This window comes from Oncorhynchus mykiss, chromosome 1 (assembly GCF_013265735.2).
Source record: "Oncorhynchus mykiss isolate Arlee chromosome 1, USDA_OmykA_1.1, whole genome shotgun sequence".
In the NCBI taxonomy this organism is placed as follows: Eukaryota; Metazoa; Chordata; class Actinopteri; order Salmoniformes; family Salmonidae; genus Oncorhynchus; species Oncorhynchus mykiss.
In genome coordinates this window covers 53,117,062-53,135,704 of record NC_048565.1, presented here as the reverse complement: position 1 = coordinate 53,135,704, position 18,643 = coordinate 53,117,062, and the positions used below count along the sequence as shown (strand labels likewise).

The following is an 18,643-nucleotide window of genomic DNA, read 5'->3' as shown; positions in this document are numbered from 1 at the left end:
TAAAATGGTGTAAATAAATTAGTGGGATATTATTGATTCATTCGGCTTCTGCTAAAATATAGATTCAAAAATATGTTTCTCTCCATGTGTGCCCTCTTAAAGCTCCAATATGTAACTTCTTGGGCGACCCGACTAAATTCACATAGAAATGTGAGTTCTAGATCTGTCAATCATTGAAAGCAAGTCTTAGAAGCGGTATATCTGTTGTATGTGAGCTAATTCTATGCTTCCCATTACAAATATTTATATAACAACCACCATACAAAAGTAAACTTAGAGTCACGCGATGACAAGTTGTGTGGTCCTTCCTCTACGACTCGTCGGGAAAGCATGCAGTTTATTAGGCTACAGATTAAATAAGTTATGATGAACTTCACAGGCTGGCGAAAGTGCAATGTGATTAGCTTGATGCTCCTCTCCAATAAATATTGAGGGTCTTACACTGGCGACATGATGATCGATGCTTGGCTGCTGTTTAACAAATTTGTAAAAAATCTTGCTCTTTTGGCCATAATAATCTCATCATGTAGGCTATACCCGCGAGCTGGCTTGAGCACACTTGCCAATAACAGAATGGGCATACTGCTATATAACGATAATTATTTTGTGAGAAAACCATCGGTAGAGTTAAAAATGTGCTGGAAACCAATTTATTAAGTTAATTTTTTTATTCGGTTCATGGGAATTTAACTGCAAAATCTATTTTTATGTGCACTAAGTCATCATGCACTGCCTTTTATCTCAACAACAAAATGAGATGAAAACACATCTCAGGTGGGAAAATCGTTCTCGTTCTGTGCGTGACTTCCTGCAAGACAGGAATGTCAGTGTTCTGCCATGGCCAGTGAAGAGCCCGGATCTCAATCCCATTGAGCACGTCTGGGACCTGTTGGATCGGAGGGTGAGGGCTAGGGCCACCCCCCAGAAATGTCCGGGAACTTGCAGGTGCCTTGGTGGAAGAGTGGCTTAACATCTCACAGCAAGAACTGGTAAATCTGGTGCAGTCCATGAAGAGGAGATGCACTGCAGTACTTAATGCAGCTGGTGGCCACACCAGATACTGACTGTTACTATTTTTTTCAGGGACACATTATTCCAGGTCTGTTAGTCACATGTCTGTGGAACTTGTTCAGTTTATGTCTCAGTTGTTGAATCTTAGGTTTATACAAATATTTACACATGTTAAGTTTGCTGAAAATAAACACATTTGACAGTGAGAGACGTTTTGTTTTTTTGCTGAATATATATTTTTTAAAACACGGCTTTAAAAAAACAACATACGTTTATGCAACATTAACCTATTAAAAACAGGTTTGTGCAGTAGGCTATAGGCGCAATACCTTATCCATGCATATTGGCTATGCTTGAATTGCCCTGCCAATGTTGTTCTTCTCAGACCATTTAGAATTTACATTTCACAATGTTAGGTATATGACCATACTGGAAATAGATGATTTGTTATATGACTTGTGAGGCACAGCCAAGTGAGCGTAACAATTTGCTTATATTTTTTACTGGACTGATGGCCTGCATCTGGCGGTCAGTCTGCGGGGAGGGAGGTAACAGCAGTGAGGCTGCCTCTCAGACTCACAGTCCCTTCCTCTCTTCTTCCCTCCGCTGAGAAAAGGGGAGATACGTTTTTTAAGTCGCACTGTATTATTTCTGCCTTAAGCACCAATTAATGTTGTTACTCCTGTGACCAGAGAAAGTGTCATATTCCTCTATTTAAAAAAAGACAAGCTGCTAATAATAACATTGTAAGCTTATCGGAACACTTTGCTATACTCCTTCATTGCAGTTGCAGTACAGGTTGTAGCGTGAGTGAAAGTAGGGAGAACGCACATTTTATAGCTTATAAAACTGTTGAACAAAGTGTTGACAGTGCTGAATAACAACTTAAACATGAACTTACAGAAAATAACTGCTGTTTTTGAGTACTTGTTGAGTCTCTAGTCACTGCATCGCAGAGCTTGAGGCGTCACTACAGCCCGGGTTCAATTCCCAGGATGTGTCACAGCTGGCCGTGACCGGAAGACCCATGAGGCAGCGCACAATTGGCCCAGCGCTATCTGGGTTAGGGGAGGGTTTGGCCTGCCGGGATGTCCTTGTCCCATCGCGCTCTAGCGACTCCTTGTGGCGGGCTGGGCGCCTGCAAGCTGATAGCTTTTGCCACTTTTAAGGCGTTTCCTCCGACACATTGGTGCAGCTGGCTTCCGGGTTAAGCAAGCAATGTGTCAAGAAGAAGTGCGGCTTGGCAGGGTTGTGTTTCGGAGGACGCATGGCTCTCGACCTTCGCCTCTCCCGAGTCCGTACAGGAGTTGCATCAATGGGACAAGACTAACTACCAATTGGGGGGAAAAAGGGCTTGAGGCTTCATTTTACGGCAATGGCTCGAGGAAACTGGCGCAAACTGTGTAGACACGGTGAGCTGATCTATCTGATTGGCCAGCGGTAGGCCTATAAATGCACTTGATTTGCTCTGTTCTACTTTCAGACATATGAAATGGTTAAAAATGGAAACACTTTGCCTTCCCGGTGCTAGGGCAGCCGAATCAAGTGCACCTACCACCAACAGCGTGAAAATAGATTAATTAATTAACGCATGGCTTTATAGTTTTTTTTTTATACAGATATGTAAATGAATGGGCTTAACTTGCTGTATTATTTTCCCTTCCGTACAGACTAATTAGCATATGAAGTATATAATTTGCATAAAGTAGTATAACAAGTTTATTCTAATTTCATAAATTGTTACAAACTCCCAGTTAGGCATTAAGCATAAAAATGTGTTAATAATAGGACCAGCCTACTTTAAATTATTGGCCTGAAATTACTGTAATTATGTTTTCCGTAGTGCCTAATTTGCATCGCAGTCCTATCCTTATAAAATGAGATGCTTCTCTATAACATGGAATACAAAGTATAACACCAGAACTACAGTTTCATTTTGTCTTCCAACACCCTAGTAATATTGGCCAAGTATGCTTTGCGTTGGTGTATGACTAATGTTCTGTGATATGACGTCTGCTTCCCAAATGGCACCTTATTCTTTTTATAGTCCAAAGTCCAAAGTAGTGCACTATAAAGGGAATAAAGTGTGATTTGGGACAACCTATAAAAATCAACCAACATGTGTTTCCTTGTGAGATACAATTCTCAATCCGCACTTAAACCACAAGGAGGCAGCAGACTGCATAGAGGGAGAGGGGAGAGATGAGAAATAGGTGCTAAGGGGTACAGTACCTCCATAGTCTGAGAGTGATGCATGGTTTTGATTGCATTCGCGGCCTGAGCCCTGGTAGAAAATGTGATAAACGCACAGCCTGTAAGGGAGGGGAGAGGGAACAAGAGGAGGAGGAAGGGAGGGACAGACAAGAGGAGGGAGGGTAGGAGGGAGGGACAAAGAAGAAACAAAACAAGACAAAAGGTTTTGGGACACGTCGTTATGAAATCCCAAATAACACATTACAGTAACATAGAATGAACGGCACTCCAAGCACACAGAAGAACAACCGCTCTCACTGGTTAGCACATGGAAGTAACATAACAATACAGTCACAACAACAACCACATGAGCACAGTAACACAACATTGATTGACGTATTGTACCACATTCAAGAGAAGCTGTGGATGGATTGGGCTAGTTGGGGATGTGATTACTGGGTGGATGAGACAGTAATTGAGATAACTACAGAAAACACACACTCCTCTCACACAACACACACACTAAATGGCTATTATGGCAATTTTCTAGTAAAAAGAGAAATATTCATTTTAAAATGACATAGCAACACATGCTACAACTATGATGACAGAGACTACAGGGTGAACCGCTGCACTGTCAGTTGAGCTCTGCATATTCTTCTATTACTTAGGGATGGGCATTTTGACTGTTCGAGTACACGCATGATTTCTTTCTGTACTTGAGTACACTAATATATATATTTTTTAACACTGGAAAGAAATGAGCGCATTTATCTATAAGCTTATGTAAAAAGTGCGTGACAATGCCTAATTTATAACCATTACAGAGAACAAACCATAATTGTCCCTTATAAATACACTATATATGGAAAGTATGTGGACACCCCTTCAAATTAGTTGATTCGGCTATTTCAGCCACCCGTTGCTGAAAGTTGTATAAAATCGAGCACACAGCCATGCAATCTCCATAGACAAACATTGGCCGTAGAATGGCCTTACTGAATAGCTCAGTGACTTTCAACATGGCACGGTCATAGAATGCCACCTTTCCAACAAGTCAGTTTGTTAAACGTTTTACCCTGCTAGAGCTGGCCCGGTCAACTGTAAGTGCTGTTATTGTGAAGTGGAAATGTCTAGGAGCAACAGCGGTTCAGCCGCGAAGTGGTAGGCCACACAAGCTCACAGAACGGGAATTCCGAGTGCTGAAATGCGTAGCGTGTAAAAATCTGACCTCGGTTGCAACACCCACCACGAGTTCCAAACGGCTTCTGAAAGCAACTTCAGCTGTTCGTTGGGAGCTTCATGAAATGGGTTTCCATGGCCAACCAGCCGCACACAAGCCTAAAATCCCCATGTGCAATGCCAAGCGTCGGTTGGAGAGGTTTAAAGCTTGCCGCCATTGGACTCCGGAGCAGGGGAATGCGTTCACTGGAGTGATGAATCACGCTTCACCATCTGGCAGTCCGACAGACGAATCTGGGTTTGGCAGGTGCCAGGAGAACGCTACCTGCCCCAATGCATAGTGCCAACTGTAAAGTTTGGTGGAGGAGGAATAATGGTCTGGGGCTGATTTTCATGGTTTGAGCTATGCCCCTTTAGTACCAGTGAAGGGAAATCTTAACGCTACAGCATACAATGACATTCTAGACAATTCTGTGCTTCCAACTTTGAGGCAACAGTTTGGGGAAGGCCCTTTCCCAACAGAAATGGTTTGTCGAGATCAGTATGGAAGAACTTGACTGGCCTGCACAGAGCCCTGACCTCAACCCCATTCGACACCTTTGGGATGAATTGGAACGCAGATTGCAAACTAGGCCTATTCACCCAACATCATTGCCTGACCTCACATATGCTCTTGTGGCTGAATGGAAGCAAGTCCCCGCAGCAAATGTTCCAACATCTAGTGGAAAGCCTTCCCAGAAGAGTGGAGGATGTTATAGCAGCATAGGGGGTACCCACTCCATATTAATGCCCATAATTTAGAATGAGATGTTTGACGAGCAGGTGTCCACATACCTTTGATCATGTAGTGTATATTCAGTCAATAAAAAAGCAAGTGACATTTCAGGCGAATTTATTGAAATCATAATATCAACTGGTTATATATTACACAATCTCCAAAAAGGCAGTAACCTTAGCAGTGGTGCGAGCTTGTAGAAGCTTATGGCTGTGTAATGGCATAGCCTTGCTTTGTTCATTTAGCAGACAAGACACTCTTATTTCCAGAGCCCTTACCACAGTCAAGTCACCTATTTTATAGTAAAAAAATGTAATAACAGACTAAAAACATTTTTGAAAAAGTTGTAATAGTGACTATTTGAAATGGGGCTCAATTTGGTGAGTTGAAAGACCATTTTTTTCAGGGTTACAAAACAAAAATAGTCTTCTTTTCGATATACAGATGTTCAATTTAGTTTATTCTGCCTGTTCTTTGGAAATGTCTAAATGGATTAACAATTCCACGTTGAACACTGCATGGTGATGAATTACGGCCATGACATCGGTTTGGTGAGAAGGCCAAGCCTTAATGATTCTGATGAAAATATGGCTCTCTGTCTTTATCAAACTAATGCCTTTTGTGTATTCACAGTGTGGAACCTGTCTATGTTTAGAGGGGTTATAGCCTGGGCCAGGGTTATTCAACGCTTACCCTACGAGGTCTGGAGCCTGCTGGTTTTCTGTTCTACCTGAATTAAATTGCACCCACCTGGTGTTACAGGTCTAAAAATCCGTCCCTGATTAGAGGGGAACAATGGAAAAAAAACACAGTGGAACTGGCATTGAGATCCAGTGTGGAGTTTGAGAGGCTAACCTATTCTAAATGGCACAAGCAGTTCGCAAAGTAGCCTAAGCGGAAAATAGACAGGACACAATTTTTCCTAAACTGCAGCAACGGTTGTTGGAACACATTTTCCTACTTCAATCTACCAGTCCATTTGAATTTGTGATAAAACTGTCGTCATTTGGTAAGAAATGTAGCTTTTGTATCCCATCAGTTAGATCCGTTTTATAGGCATTTACTTCTGTAGGCCTAACAGGAGCTTAACAGGAGCTTGTGAGCGCGCTCAGCATGCGTATGTGTAGGGAGCGGTCGGAACGCAATTGAGTGAATGAGACACAGGGGGAAAGGACATTTAGGGAGAAGAACTGTGTGATCCTTAAGGCTTGGTTTCTTTTTTGTTGTGCCCCGCAAATGCACATGTTCAAAATGGAACACTTCGAGTCAAAGCAAATTAACGTCGTCTTTAAGACAACATAAAACATTTAAAATTTGGGACAAAATTTCACTTGTACGAGCTGCTACAAAGCACATCCACCAAATAGTTTTACAGTATTTTTTTCCCCCTCTGGTTAAAGATCGAGCTCCGTACTCGATAACTCATGCCCGCCCATACTATTATTGCATTTGTCGGTCTCACTTGCTTTTATGGCGTCTTATGCGGCACAGATAGAAGTTGAGGCAGGCAGAGGTGGAGCAGTGGAATAATTCCATCCTTTGTGGAGCACGGTGGGGGCGGTGCAGTACTGATTGTGCATGTCCTGTGTTGCCTGCCAGCTGAGGCCGGCCTAGAACACCAGCAGCCATGGGGTTGCCATGGCGATGGCTGGGACTATTGTTACAGGCGGCGTTGAGAGCTGCGAGTGTTGATGCACCCCCTCCCTCTGCTGCAGAGATGTAGGAGGTGGTGAGTGTGTCACGGGGAGAGTCATATCAGGGTGGATTGGGGGGGGGGGGGCAAGAAAGAGCGAAGAGGGGGCGAACTTTGGGTGAATAGGATATGACTATCGGGGAAGGGTGGAAATAAAAGGTTTGGGAGCAGTGTAGTAAGGCAGGCACTAGGCAAGTCTGTGTTCTTTTATCGGCGGGTGTAGTCGAGGACTACTCTAGTGGTGAATTTCAAATCAAACGTGAGCTCCTATTCCCTACCCACTACTGTGATCTGAGAAGATTGGATAGGTGGAAGCAATATAGCAACATTTAAAGAGGAAGCCACTACCATAAATACCATATATCTGGGCCTCCCGAGTGGCGCAGCCGTCTATGGCGCGGCGCACAATTGGCCCAGCGTCATCCGGGTTAGGGGAGGGTTTTGGCCATGGGGGCTTTACTTGGCTCATCGTGCTCTAGCGACTTCTTGTGACGGGCTGGGTGTCTGCAGGCTCAGTGTTTCCTCCGACACATTGGTGCGGCTGGCTTCCGGGTTAAGCGGGTGGGTGTTAAGGAGCGCGGTTTGCCCAGTCATGTTGTTTGCCCGGTCGTGACTCGACCGTCGCCTCCCGAGCCCATTGGGTAGTTGCAGCAATGACACAAGATCGAAATTGGGGAGGTGAAGAGGTTAAAATACTAAAAATATCTATCTAACAAATCTCATCATATATACAGGATGGCCTAGGGTGCGTTTTATCTAAAAATGACTTTCAGTACATTTGACATACATTTCTGGTATGTGCATTATGATCCCTGTAGGAATTGAACCCAAGACCTTTGCTTTGGTTCCTAGTGCCACGCCCTTACAAACCGATCCACTAACACAGGACCACTTAGTATAACGGGAGCGTGGAGCGGAGTGACACGGCGTTACCCACAACCCACCTCTGCTCAGACCGTCAGGTCCTCTGAGAATTCGGCATTCCTCTATCTGTCCAAAAGCAGAGAACATCATTCGGACCTCGTTCTCGCCGTATTTCTTTGTTACCATTCCAATGAAGAGCTTTCGGTCTTCCACCGCTGAAATGGAGAAAGAGAGGAAAGAATGAGTGACAGCAAAACAGCGAAAGCAAAATGGGCTATGCAACCTTCCACCTCTCTTTTTGCTAGTTCAGTCCCTCCTCTCCCCTCCTTGCAACCCTCTCACTCAATGTGTCAGCTCACCCCTTTTCGTTCTCTAAATCTCTATCTTACTGCTTCATCTCCCCCTCCTCCCCAATCTCTTTTTCTTCAGACGGATGACTGCTTTATCTTCCCCTTATCCTCCCACCAGATCCCTCTGTACCCGCCTTCCTCTCACCCCCCCCCCCCCCCTTCATAAAGCTCCTTTAAATCCCAGTAACCCCTGACACCCCTGAAATACTCCCAAGAAATACTGAATTTACAGCACAGAGCACCGTTTCGGCAGTCTCGTCCCAGGTCTGTTTGTTCCATAACAGCCAACTTCTATGGTCGTTGTCATGCCTTGGCAGCACATACAGACGAGTACCATTTGGGCCACCGTGTGGGAACTAAAATATAGAGACAGTCTCCTTTTTATTTCCTTTCCCAATCTTGATTCTTCGTGGTGCAATTTCCTCACGTCCTCAGGGACTTCATGGTAGCTGTGTTCTGTTCTCAGGTTGTGACCCAAATGGCACCCTATATAGCCCACTACTTTTGACTACAGCCCTGGTCAGAATTAGTGCACGATATAAGGTGCCATTTGGGACGCAACCCTTCCCTGTAACCGGCCAGCCGCTATGCTTTGTTTATATACATTTTAGCCTGTGTCACATCGTATCTGCAATGATGTCACTCACCGTTTGTTTTCTCACTGTCAGCGGGTTTCATCTGGATGGGATGATGCATCTGGAAGGAGGAGAACACGGAAGAAACATGTTAAACATCAACCTATCATCAGGCCTGTCATCACCTGGCCTGTTCATTGTCACGTTAGTTACCGCGACGATGAACAGGCCAGGTGCTTGGCTATGTTTTTTGGTTCTCTTGCTCCCTTGCCCTTTAGCAATGGTTTAAACAGTTCGTTCACTCCTAGCCTCCTCTCCTTGACTGATCTGAAAGAACTGACAAGGTGAAAGCCACCCTAATAATGAGCTCGACTCCATATTGTTTTCACCTGTCAAGTCTCACCTGTCAAGTTACCTTTTCCAATCAGTGCAGATGAAGGAAAGGAGGTGAGGATGGATTTTGAGACTAGAATTGCTCTCTTGCTCGTTATTAAACTTCTTCCTCCACCTCATCCCCCTCTGTCAGCATTTCTCATTCGCTCGCCCCCTCTCAGATTCGATTATCCCTCACACTATAGTGAGCTATAGAAAAGGATATGTCCACTAGTATTTGGGCTCAAATTCTCTCCCCTTTCTTTGGGTTGGGCCAGAGCAGTAGTCATATGATCGCAGTTATTGATTCTCCCCATCATCATCCTTTCAGGATCTATTTAAGTCCCCCCCCCAGTGGACTGATCCATTGTGGAGGCTGTGGGGATGGCACAGTCCATCAGTCTAAGACATGTGCTACTGAAATTGTATATGGTTATATTATGTAAGAACAATGTTGCAACAAATCAAAAATTATATATTTTTTATTAACAAATGAGCTTTCTCCCGCGCTGGATATTGGTCGCTGTCCACGGTTCTGAAACGCATCAGTGCGCTGTTGAATTGGTGCCTTTTCCTAGACCATGCTGCTATGTGCATAATAGAGCAAAGTTAACCCGCATATTGGTGTTGAGAACAATGAGGTGAAGGTAACAGCAGATTTAGGAGACGAGAAAACAGCCCTTGGCTTAATTGTCTAAGAAAAGTGAGGTTGGAAACCAACTTAATTACGTCTAATCAATAGCCTAACTGTTAAATGTGCCTGGCTTTATAAATCATCCATTTATATCTACAGAAATAAGACAGATCCTGCTTCTGTTGCCTGTTTGAGTGTTTAACAGCCTACTGATTCCGTGAGCGCCAAGCCTCACGCAACAATATCACAAATTCCGCAGCTTTTTCCTTGATCTCATTGTTAATATTGCCATTATTATAATCATTAATAGGGTTAGTATACCAGCCTTGTATAACCACCATCGAGCTGTAGGCCTAAGAGCACATCCTAAATACTGTAACTTACTTACAGTAGCTTGTATTGCATTGAAATAGGCTACGGTATCAATCATTTATTTGTTCATGTCAATACACAGAATACAAAATCATTCATGATGTGAAATGCAATCAAGCATTTTAGTTTTAAAATAAAATAAAGCGACCATTGAATAATTAGCATAAACCGTTCCATTTCGGAAATTGCATTCACGACTCCATGAGACCGTTTTTAGTCTTTGCTGTAATAAAAGCTTTACAAAAAAACAACGGTACACTCTGGTACGCCTGTAATTGATTTAGTGTTGTTTACAATGTATTTCTGACCGTCTGGAACAATGTAATGTTCTAGGCACCTGTTTGGCACCTAGAACATGCACGCATCGCTTACTCCATACTTTTATTTACAGTATTTTCTACAACTAGTCAAAATTATTCCACACATCCGACTTCCCCTTTACCAACCCGCGCACCCAGTAAACATTCCCCCGGTTTGAATTGATTTGTCACGTCCTCTCTGCATCCATTTTGTTGTCATGTGTTACGGTGTTCAGAGTTTGTTATAACCAATTTATTGATGTGCTGTAGGTCAGGCCCTATTGGTCACTTGCATGCGAAGCATACATGTGTCACGCATAGAGAGCAAGCGTTGATGGGATAGGGAATGATTTTCCTAAACAAATGAGGGATTTCACCAACATAACTTTTCAGTCAGAAATGGCTGTAATTATGTTGCAGCTTCAGCAACACTGACAGCGCTATACACATTGTTGATGTGTGATGGTCCCTGCAGCAGGGAGGAGAGACACACAATGGGTGCTAGTCAAACAGTCACTAAGTGACTTTTGTATAATATATATATATATATATATATATTTTTTTTACAATGCAGCAAGTCTGAGCCAGGGGCCACAATCAAATCAATTGCGGTCGGACTCCCTCTAGTCATTTGTATGTCTTAATTATTTAATCAAACAGTTAGCTTAAAGCATCAGACAAGCTCAGTGCATATAGTTGATTTGATTAAAAACACATAGGACTCGATTTTGGGGGGGTCAGGGAGAGCCCTAAAACACACAGTACTATACAGAGCCATGGTTGCATGGAACTCCCTTCCATCTCATATAGTGCAAATGAACAGCAAACCCGGTTGAAAAAAATAAAAATAAAGCAACACCTCTCGGCACAACACCTCTCCCTCCGTGTGACCTACTTTTTGTGTGCATGTATTGACATTTATGTCTAGCTGATAGATGCACACACACAGCCACCACCCACACCCCCTACATGTTATTGTATGTGAATTGTAAAGTATTTTGTATATAATGTCTTTTTCGTTATGTGTCGGACCCCAGTAAGACTAGCTGTCGCCATTGGCGTCGGCTAATGGGGATCCTAATCAAATCTAACAGTGCTGCTCTCTTCTGGCCTGCTTCTTAATGGCTGCATCCCAAGTGGCACCTATATTAGTCTTTTCACATTACCAACGTTTTACTAATGATACAATAACCAGGCCTAGTATCGAGATAACAAGAAAGGAAAAATTCAGTGGCATAGCGTACTGTTCACCCATCTCCAGGACACTTGTTCCCGTTTAGAATGTGCCTATGCGCCTATGCTACACACAAAAAACAGCCACTCATATTCACACTTATTGAACTGAATTGCACACACATTACATTTCACACTCACTCTCCCACACACACACTTGCTCTCTCTTTCTCACTACCTCACATACTCCCCCCCCCCCAATACTCCCACTCCCCCATACCTCCCCCCCCAACTTTAAAAACATTAGACACCGAACAGAATGTGTGGATCAGAAAGAGGTAGATGTTTGATCTAGTTAGGCCTAGTGGTTAGAGCAGCAGGAAGCCTAGTGGTTAGAGCGTTGGGCCAGTAACCTGAAGGTTGCTGGATCGAATTCCCGAGCATTCTTTCCCTGAACAAGGAAGTTAACCCACTGTTCCCCAGTAGGCTGTCATTGTAAATAAGAATTTGTACTTAACTGACTTGCTTAGTTTAAATAAAAAGGTAAAATAAAAATCCTACATTTGAAGCACATATCATGATATTTTCCTTTCTTCCAGTGCCACTCAAATTTACCTAAACCTACTGTCAAGTTACCAGGTTGTTAGCTAGCTAGGTAACATGACAAACAACGTTGTTCAGTTTAGAGGTCGACCGATTAATTAGGGACGATTTCAAGTTTTCATAACGATCGGAAATTGGTATTTTTTGGGCGCCGATTTGCCGATTTTTATTTTATTTATTATTTTAATACCGGTGGGTTAACTGAACGACAGATTTTCACCTTGTCAGCTTGGGGGATCCAATCTTGCAACCTTACAGTTAACTTGTCCAACGCAATAACGACCTGCCTCTCTCTCGTTGCACTCCACAAGGAGACTGCCTGTTACGCGAATGCAGTAAGCCAAGGTAAGTTGCTAGCTAGCATTAAACTTATCTTATAAAAAACAATCAATCATAATCACTAGTTAACTACACATGGTTGATGATATTACTAGATATATAATCTGACTGAGCATACAAGCATCTAAGTATCTGACTGAGCGGTGGAGGGCAGAAGCAGGCTCGTAAACATTCATTCAAACAGCACTATAGTGCATTTTGCCAGCAGCTCTTCGTTGTGCGTCAAGCATTGAGCTGTTTATGACCTCAAGCCTATCAACTCCCGAGATTAGGCTGGTGTAACCGAAGTGAAATGGCTGGCTAGTTAGCGCGCGCTAATAGCGTTTCAAATGTCACTCGCTCTGAGCCTTGGGGTGGTTGTTCCCCTTGCTCTGCATGGGTAACGCTGCTTCGATGTGGTGGCTGTTGTCGTTGTGTTGCTGGTTCGAACCCAGGGAGGAGCGAGGAGAGGGACGGAAGCTATACTGTTACACTGGCAATACTAAAAAGTGCCTATAAGAACATCCAATAGTCAAAGGTTAATGAAATACAAATGGTATAGAGGGAAATAGTCCTATAATAACTACAACCTAAAACTTCTTACCTGGGAATATTGAAGACTCATGTTAAAAGGAACCACCAGCTTTCATATGTTCTCATGTTCTGAGCAAGGAACTGAAACGTTAGCTTTCTTACATAGCACATATTGCACTTTTACTTTCTTCTCCAATACTTTGTTTTTGCATTATTTAAACCAAATTGAACATGTTTCATTATTTACTTGAGGCTACATTTATTTTATTGATGTATTATATTAAGTTAAAATAAGTGTTCATTCAGTATTGTTGTAATTGTCATTATTACAAATACATTAAAACAATTTTAATTAAAAAAAAAAATATTTAAATAAAAAAAAAAAAAAAATTGGGCGATTAATCGGCATCGGCTTTTTTTGGTCCTCCAATAATCGGTATCGTGCAGGAAGAGCGGACGGAGAGAAGCAGGTGAGTGAGGACACACGTGATATGCGCATGAAAGTGAAGTGGACATTGGACCGGCGCATAGCATGCAAGAGACTAATTGCAGTTGCATAAGCAACTGACTTTCTAAACATTTACTGTTTATGAAGTCACCTGCGGGTGCTTTAGATCGGTAGGGCCAAAAAAGTTGGTAGTATCATACGGAACGGTACTATGGTATTCTAAAAATGTTGGTGCCATGACGTTTTGGTAGCACGATATTAACGTGGTACTGGATTTCCATGCAACACTACCCTATACACTACCTTTGGTCAAAAGTAGTGCACTATATAGGGAATAGGGTGCCATTTGGGGTGCAAACAATGTCCACTGGTCTTTAAAAGTTGTCATTTTTCACTTAGGAATGGAATGCTAGCCATACCGTCCAGCATTGCTAACATGTTCCAGAAATGAGGGGCCATATCTGAGCAACAGCTTGAGCTTCAACAAGAAGTTGGCAGAGAATCCAGTCCATCTGCAAATGACATATTTCCACCTGCGATTTATTTCCCCTGGCTCTTCCACTAGATCCCTTAATACGCTGAGGAAGAAGTGGATCTGAAGAGCTAATCTTTTGGATTAGATATCTACACCTGCCATATTGACACAAAGAAGCCAGAAAGGGAATAAGAAAAATATGGAGTGAAGTGGCTAGATTTTAAGCAAGGGGAATTAGGATATGAGCAGAGGGCAAGGTTTCAAGTTAAATTTATTTGTCATGTGTAAAGACTAGATATTTTACTCACTTCTTGCCATTTCTATAAAAACAAAAACTGGGAGGCTGGCTGTATGTAATGGTGTTATTATTCAAGAGAAGGGGACCAAGAGAAATAGACAGGTGAAATAAAGAGATCATGGAAGTTGCTTGGCTTCAAGTTTATTTACCAGGTGTTATGATGACGTGATAACATGGGAAATCTTACTCCCTCATTTGAGTGCTCACGATAAAAACAAAAACAGGAGAGGCAGTTATGAAATGTGTTGTTTTTCAGAGAGAAGGGAACTAAAAGAAATAGACAGATGGCCCTCTCGGTATGGGGACTGGCATCACTTGCCAAGGAGAGGAAGGCACAGGAGGAGGGAGTCCGTGCGACAGACCTACTTGGGTTCAAATACTATTTAAAAAAATAATTCAAATACTTATTGTATAGGATTTAGCCTGCCTGGAGGGCCAGATAGGCGGGGATCCGGGATGTGCACTTGTGACTTTTCTATTGGTTCCATTGCAATAGGCAAACTCAACCATGCAGAGATCAAGTATTTGAAATGATTTCAAATAGTATTTGAACCCATGTTTGGCGACCGAAAGGGACGCAAGCTTTTCCACCAACGAGCCGTCGGACTTCAGTCAATGCCAGGAGCAGCATGACTGGCTGTAGTAGGGTTCGGGAGCAGCTGTCAAAATACATGCACTTGATTTGAAAATGCGTTAACTGATTAATGACACCAAATACAGTGCTATTTATACTCTAGGTTTGTACAGTATGTGTTCTCTAGTCGCACTTCGATCATCACGCTACTGACAATTTCAGGGTTGGGGTCAATTATTTTTCAATTCAGGACTCAAATGGAATTCACCCCAACCCTGAATGGTATAATTAGTACAGGTCTCCCTTTGCTTATCACACAGGTACAAATTCTTCAACACTTAGTCATTCTCCTCATTATTGGAAACTGAAAAAAGTCAGCAGAGTGGAGTTATTGATTTAATTGAAGACTGAGGTAGTTTAGTATTGATTTAATTGAAGACTGAGGTAGTTTAGTATTGATTTAATTGATTGGAAGCAGATAGAGTAACATAGGGGACAGGGGAGGCAGATTTACGAAGCTTTAACAAGCAATTGCACTTGTTCCAGTTGACTGAGCTTTAATCTCTATCAGATAAATCAGGTTAGAATTAAGACTCCCTCTGTTTCTCTATACAGCTGTCGCCCTGTTTTCTCTTTCCTTCTCACACTGGGCTGTAGCTATAGTGAGCTCATTAGGTTACATCCATCCAAGTGCAGTCCACAGCAGCAACACAGGGGAGCAATGAGGGGCTAAAGGCGGCACGCACACAAACACACACACTTCCTGCTTACTCACCCCTGTTAAGGTCTTTATGTTGTGCAATGCATTCTGGGCCTCCAGGGCGGCTTTTCTGGTATAAAACGTTACAAAACAGCATCCTGCAGAGAGAGAAGGGGGGGGGGGAATGTTGTATTTAATAACAGAACAATCAGAATAACGCAACATTAAACACAAGTGCTGTTTCAAGACAAGGAATGGAATCACTATTAACTGTTGTACATACAGTACACATACTGCACAGCATGCTAGGTGCCTATACAGCACATGCACAGCATTTGCAGTGAGAGTAGGCTATGGGCAAGATAAAGAGATGGGCCGATGGATCAGGGTCATAGTTGACACTCATGACTGTACAGTACTGCCACAGAGAACAGAGCAGGAGACCAAGAGGCTATCTGTCTGTCAGGGTCACTGAGGTGTGGCAGAGAAAGGCTACAGTGAGGCTACTCAGAGGCAGGCAGCCACTGTACTGACAAAACTATTGAATGGCTCTCCGTTACATAGGTGTGCATACACACATAGACAATACATCCACAGACACGATAAGAATGGGAGAGGGAAGGAGAGAGCAAGCAAGCAATAGAACAAGAGAGGGCGATGGGGAGGGGTAAGAGAGGAGAAAAAAAAACACAAAAAAATACTCTCATCCTTCAGTCCCAGCAGACCGCCAGTGGCGTTCCAGCCTGTCAGTTTCTCTGGGCTGGCAGAGAACACAAAACACACACAGAAGTGGAGAGTGCGCACACACACACACACACACACACACACACACACACACACACAGGGAAGTAGAGTACTGCAGCGTCTCTGACCTACATAGTGTTGTATTGCTGCTGCTTACTGTAGAACTCCCTCTCAGGCTGTGCCGTGCCGTGCGCGTGAGTTATAATGCTACTGTGGAGTGGAGTGGAGCTCCCCCTCTCTCTCAAGCCTCGACTGGGAGCTGCGATATGGTAATATGCATCGAGCTGCTCCGTTCTCATCTCTAAGAGGCTTCAGTGTTTCCCCTATATTTATTTAGCAGCGGTGGCATATGAAGATGTTTTATATACAGTACCAGTCAAAAGTCTGGACACCTACTCATTCCAGGATTTTTCTTGATTTTTACTATTTTCTACATTGTAGAATAATAGTGAGACATCGAATCTATGAAATACCACATATATGGAATCTTGTAGTAACCAACAAACTGCTACACAAATCAAAATATGTATTATATTTGAGATTCTTCAAAGTAACCACCCTTTGCCTTGATGACAGCTTTGCACACTCTTGTAATTCTCTCAACCGGCTTCATGAGGTAGTCACCTGGAATGCATTTCAATTAACAGGTGTTCCTTGTTAAAAGTTCATTTGTGGAATGTATTTCCTGCTTAATGGGTTTGTGTAAGTTGTGTTGTGACATGTTAGGGTTGGTATACAGAAGATGGTCTTTTACCAAGTCCATATTATGGCAAGAACAGCTCAAATAAGCAAAGAGAAAGGACAGTCCATCATTACTTTCAGATATGAAGGTCAGTCAACATGGAAAATTTCAAGAACTTTGAAAGTTTCTTCCAAGTGCAGTTGCAAAAACCATAAAGCGCTATGATGAAACTGGCTCTAATGAGGGCCGCCACAGGAAAGGAAGACCCGGAGTTACCTCTGCTGCACTGGAAGTTCATTAAAGTTACCAGCCACAGAAATTGCAGCCCAAATAAATGCTTCACAGAGTTCAAGTAACAGACACTTCAACATCAACTGTTCAGAGGAGACTGTGTGAATCAGGCCTTCATGGTCGAATTGCTGCAAAGAAACCACTACTAAAGGACACCAATAAGAAGGGCCAAGAAACATGCGCAATTGACATTAGACCGGTGGAGTGTGCAAAGCGGTCAAGGCAAAGGATGATTATTTGAAGAATCTCAAATATAAAATATTTTTGATTTGTTTAACACCTTTTGGTTACTGCATGATTCCATATGTGTTATTTCATAGTTGATGTCCACTATTATTCTACAATGTAGAAAATAGTAAAAATAAAGAAAAACCCTGAAACGAGTAGGTGCTCTAAAACTTTTGACCGGTGAGTGAGTGTGTGTCTGTATATACACTACCGTTCAAAAGTTTAGGGTCAGTTAGACATTTCCTTGTTTTTGAAAGAAAAAGGAACATTTTTGTTCATTAACATCAAATTGATCAGAAATACAGTGTAGACATTGTTAATGTTGTGAATGACTATTGTAGCTGGAAACGGCTGATTTTTAACAGAATATCTACATAGGCGTACAGAGGCCCATTATCAGCAAACATCACTCCTGTGTTCTAATGGCACGTTGTTAGCTACTTTGAGAACTAACAATTGCCCAAATTAAAAACTAGACAGGGAGAATCCAAAATTCCATAAATTAAATGGCATGGGGCTCCCATTGATTTCGTTATAATGGTTGAGTCACTGAGATGGCAAAATGTGTAGAAATGCAGGCCCTTATCTTTATAACAGCTAAATTGTGTCATGGGCCCCCCCCCCCCACGCTAACTTTGCCACCACTGCAGAGTTGCACCACCTTTCCTCTCTGTGTCGCTCTCTCTCCCTCTCCGCTGTTCAGTGCGACCCCCTAGCACTCTGCTGATGCTAAATAAACCATGAATCTTTCTCGCTCTTTCACTGTCTTCCCTCCGCTCTCTCACTGTGCTTCCCCTCCCTGCTGCATAGAGGCTAAATAATCCATAGGGCTAAGAGCTAAGCATGATGGTTATCGTGTATTTATACCCTGCAGTCAGATACCCTGGCATCATCATGACCTAAAAAAACAACGCTACAAATTTGACCATTCTCAAAATAGATAGGGGCGAGAACAAACAGACCCAAATTGAAGTGGGGATTTAAAATGGATTGATTCCAACAGAATCAGGAGGACTCATACAAAAGCAAGATGGATGACACAAAGAGAAGGGGGAAAACGGCATTGAGGGGTGTATTATCGACTCACACAATGTGCTTTATATTAGGCTTCGGCAGTGTATCGTATATACCGTATACCGGGATATTTGGAAATAGCCACAGGGTGGTTTTTCAATACATTTTCATATTGGTAGTTAGTTACTTTTTAAGTAAATACCTGCAGTCAACTTGTGCAATACGTAAGGGGATAAAGATT

At 42.7% G+C, this 18,643-nt stretch overlaps 1 protein-coding gene across 14 annotated transcripts in view; it reads right to left on the bottom strand.

The window, feature by feature from the left end:
* The window catches only part of LOC110524948 (CUGBP Elav-like family member 2), a 68,717-nt gene that overhangs the window by 13,985 nt on the left and 36,089 nt on the right, over nucleotides 1–18,643 (bottom strand). For all 14 annotated transcript variants that reach the window (XR_005052076.1, XR_005052079.1, XR_005052078.1 and 11 more), the window contains exons 3-6: nucleotides 15,519–15,601; nucleotides 8,716–8,764; nucleotides 7,799–7,933; nucleotides 3,244–3,323 (exon numbers count right to left, since the gene is read on the bottom strand). Coding sequence is in view for 2 of the 14 variants with exons in the window: in XM_021604911.2 (XP_021460586.1) it covers nucleotides 3,244–3,323; nucleotides 7,799–7,933; nucleotides 8,716–8,764; nucleotides 15,519–15,601 (347 nt within the window). In the remaining 12 variants the exon portion in view is untranslated. The remainder of the gene's footprint in view (nucleotides 1–3,243; nucleotides 3,324–7,798; nucleotides 7,934–8,715; nucleotides 8,765–15,518; nucleotides 15,602–18,643) is intronic.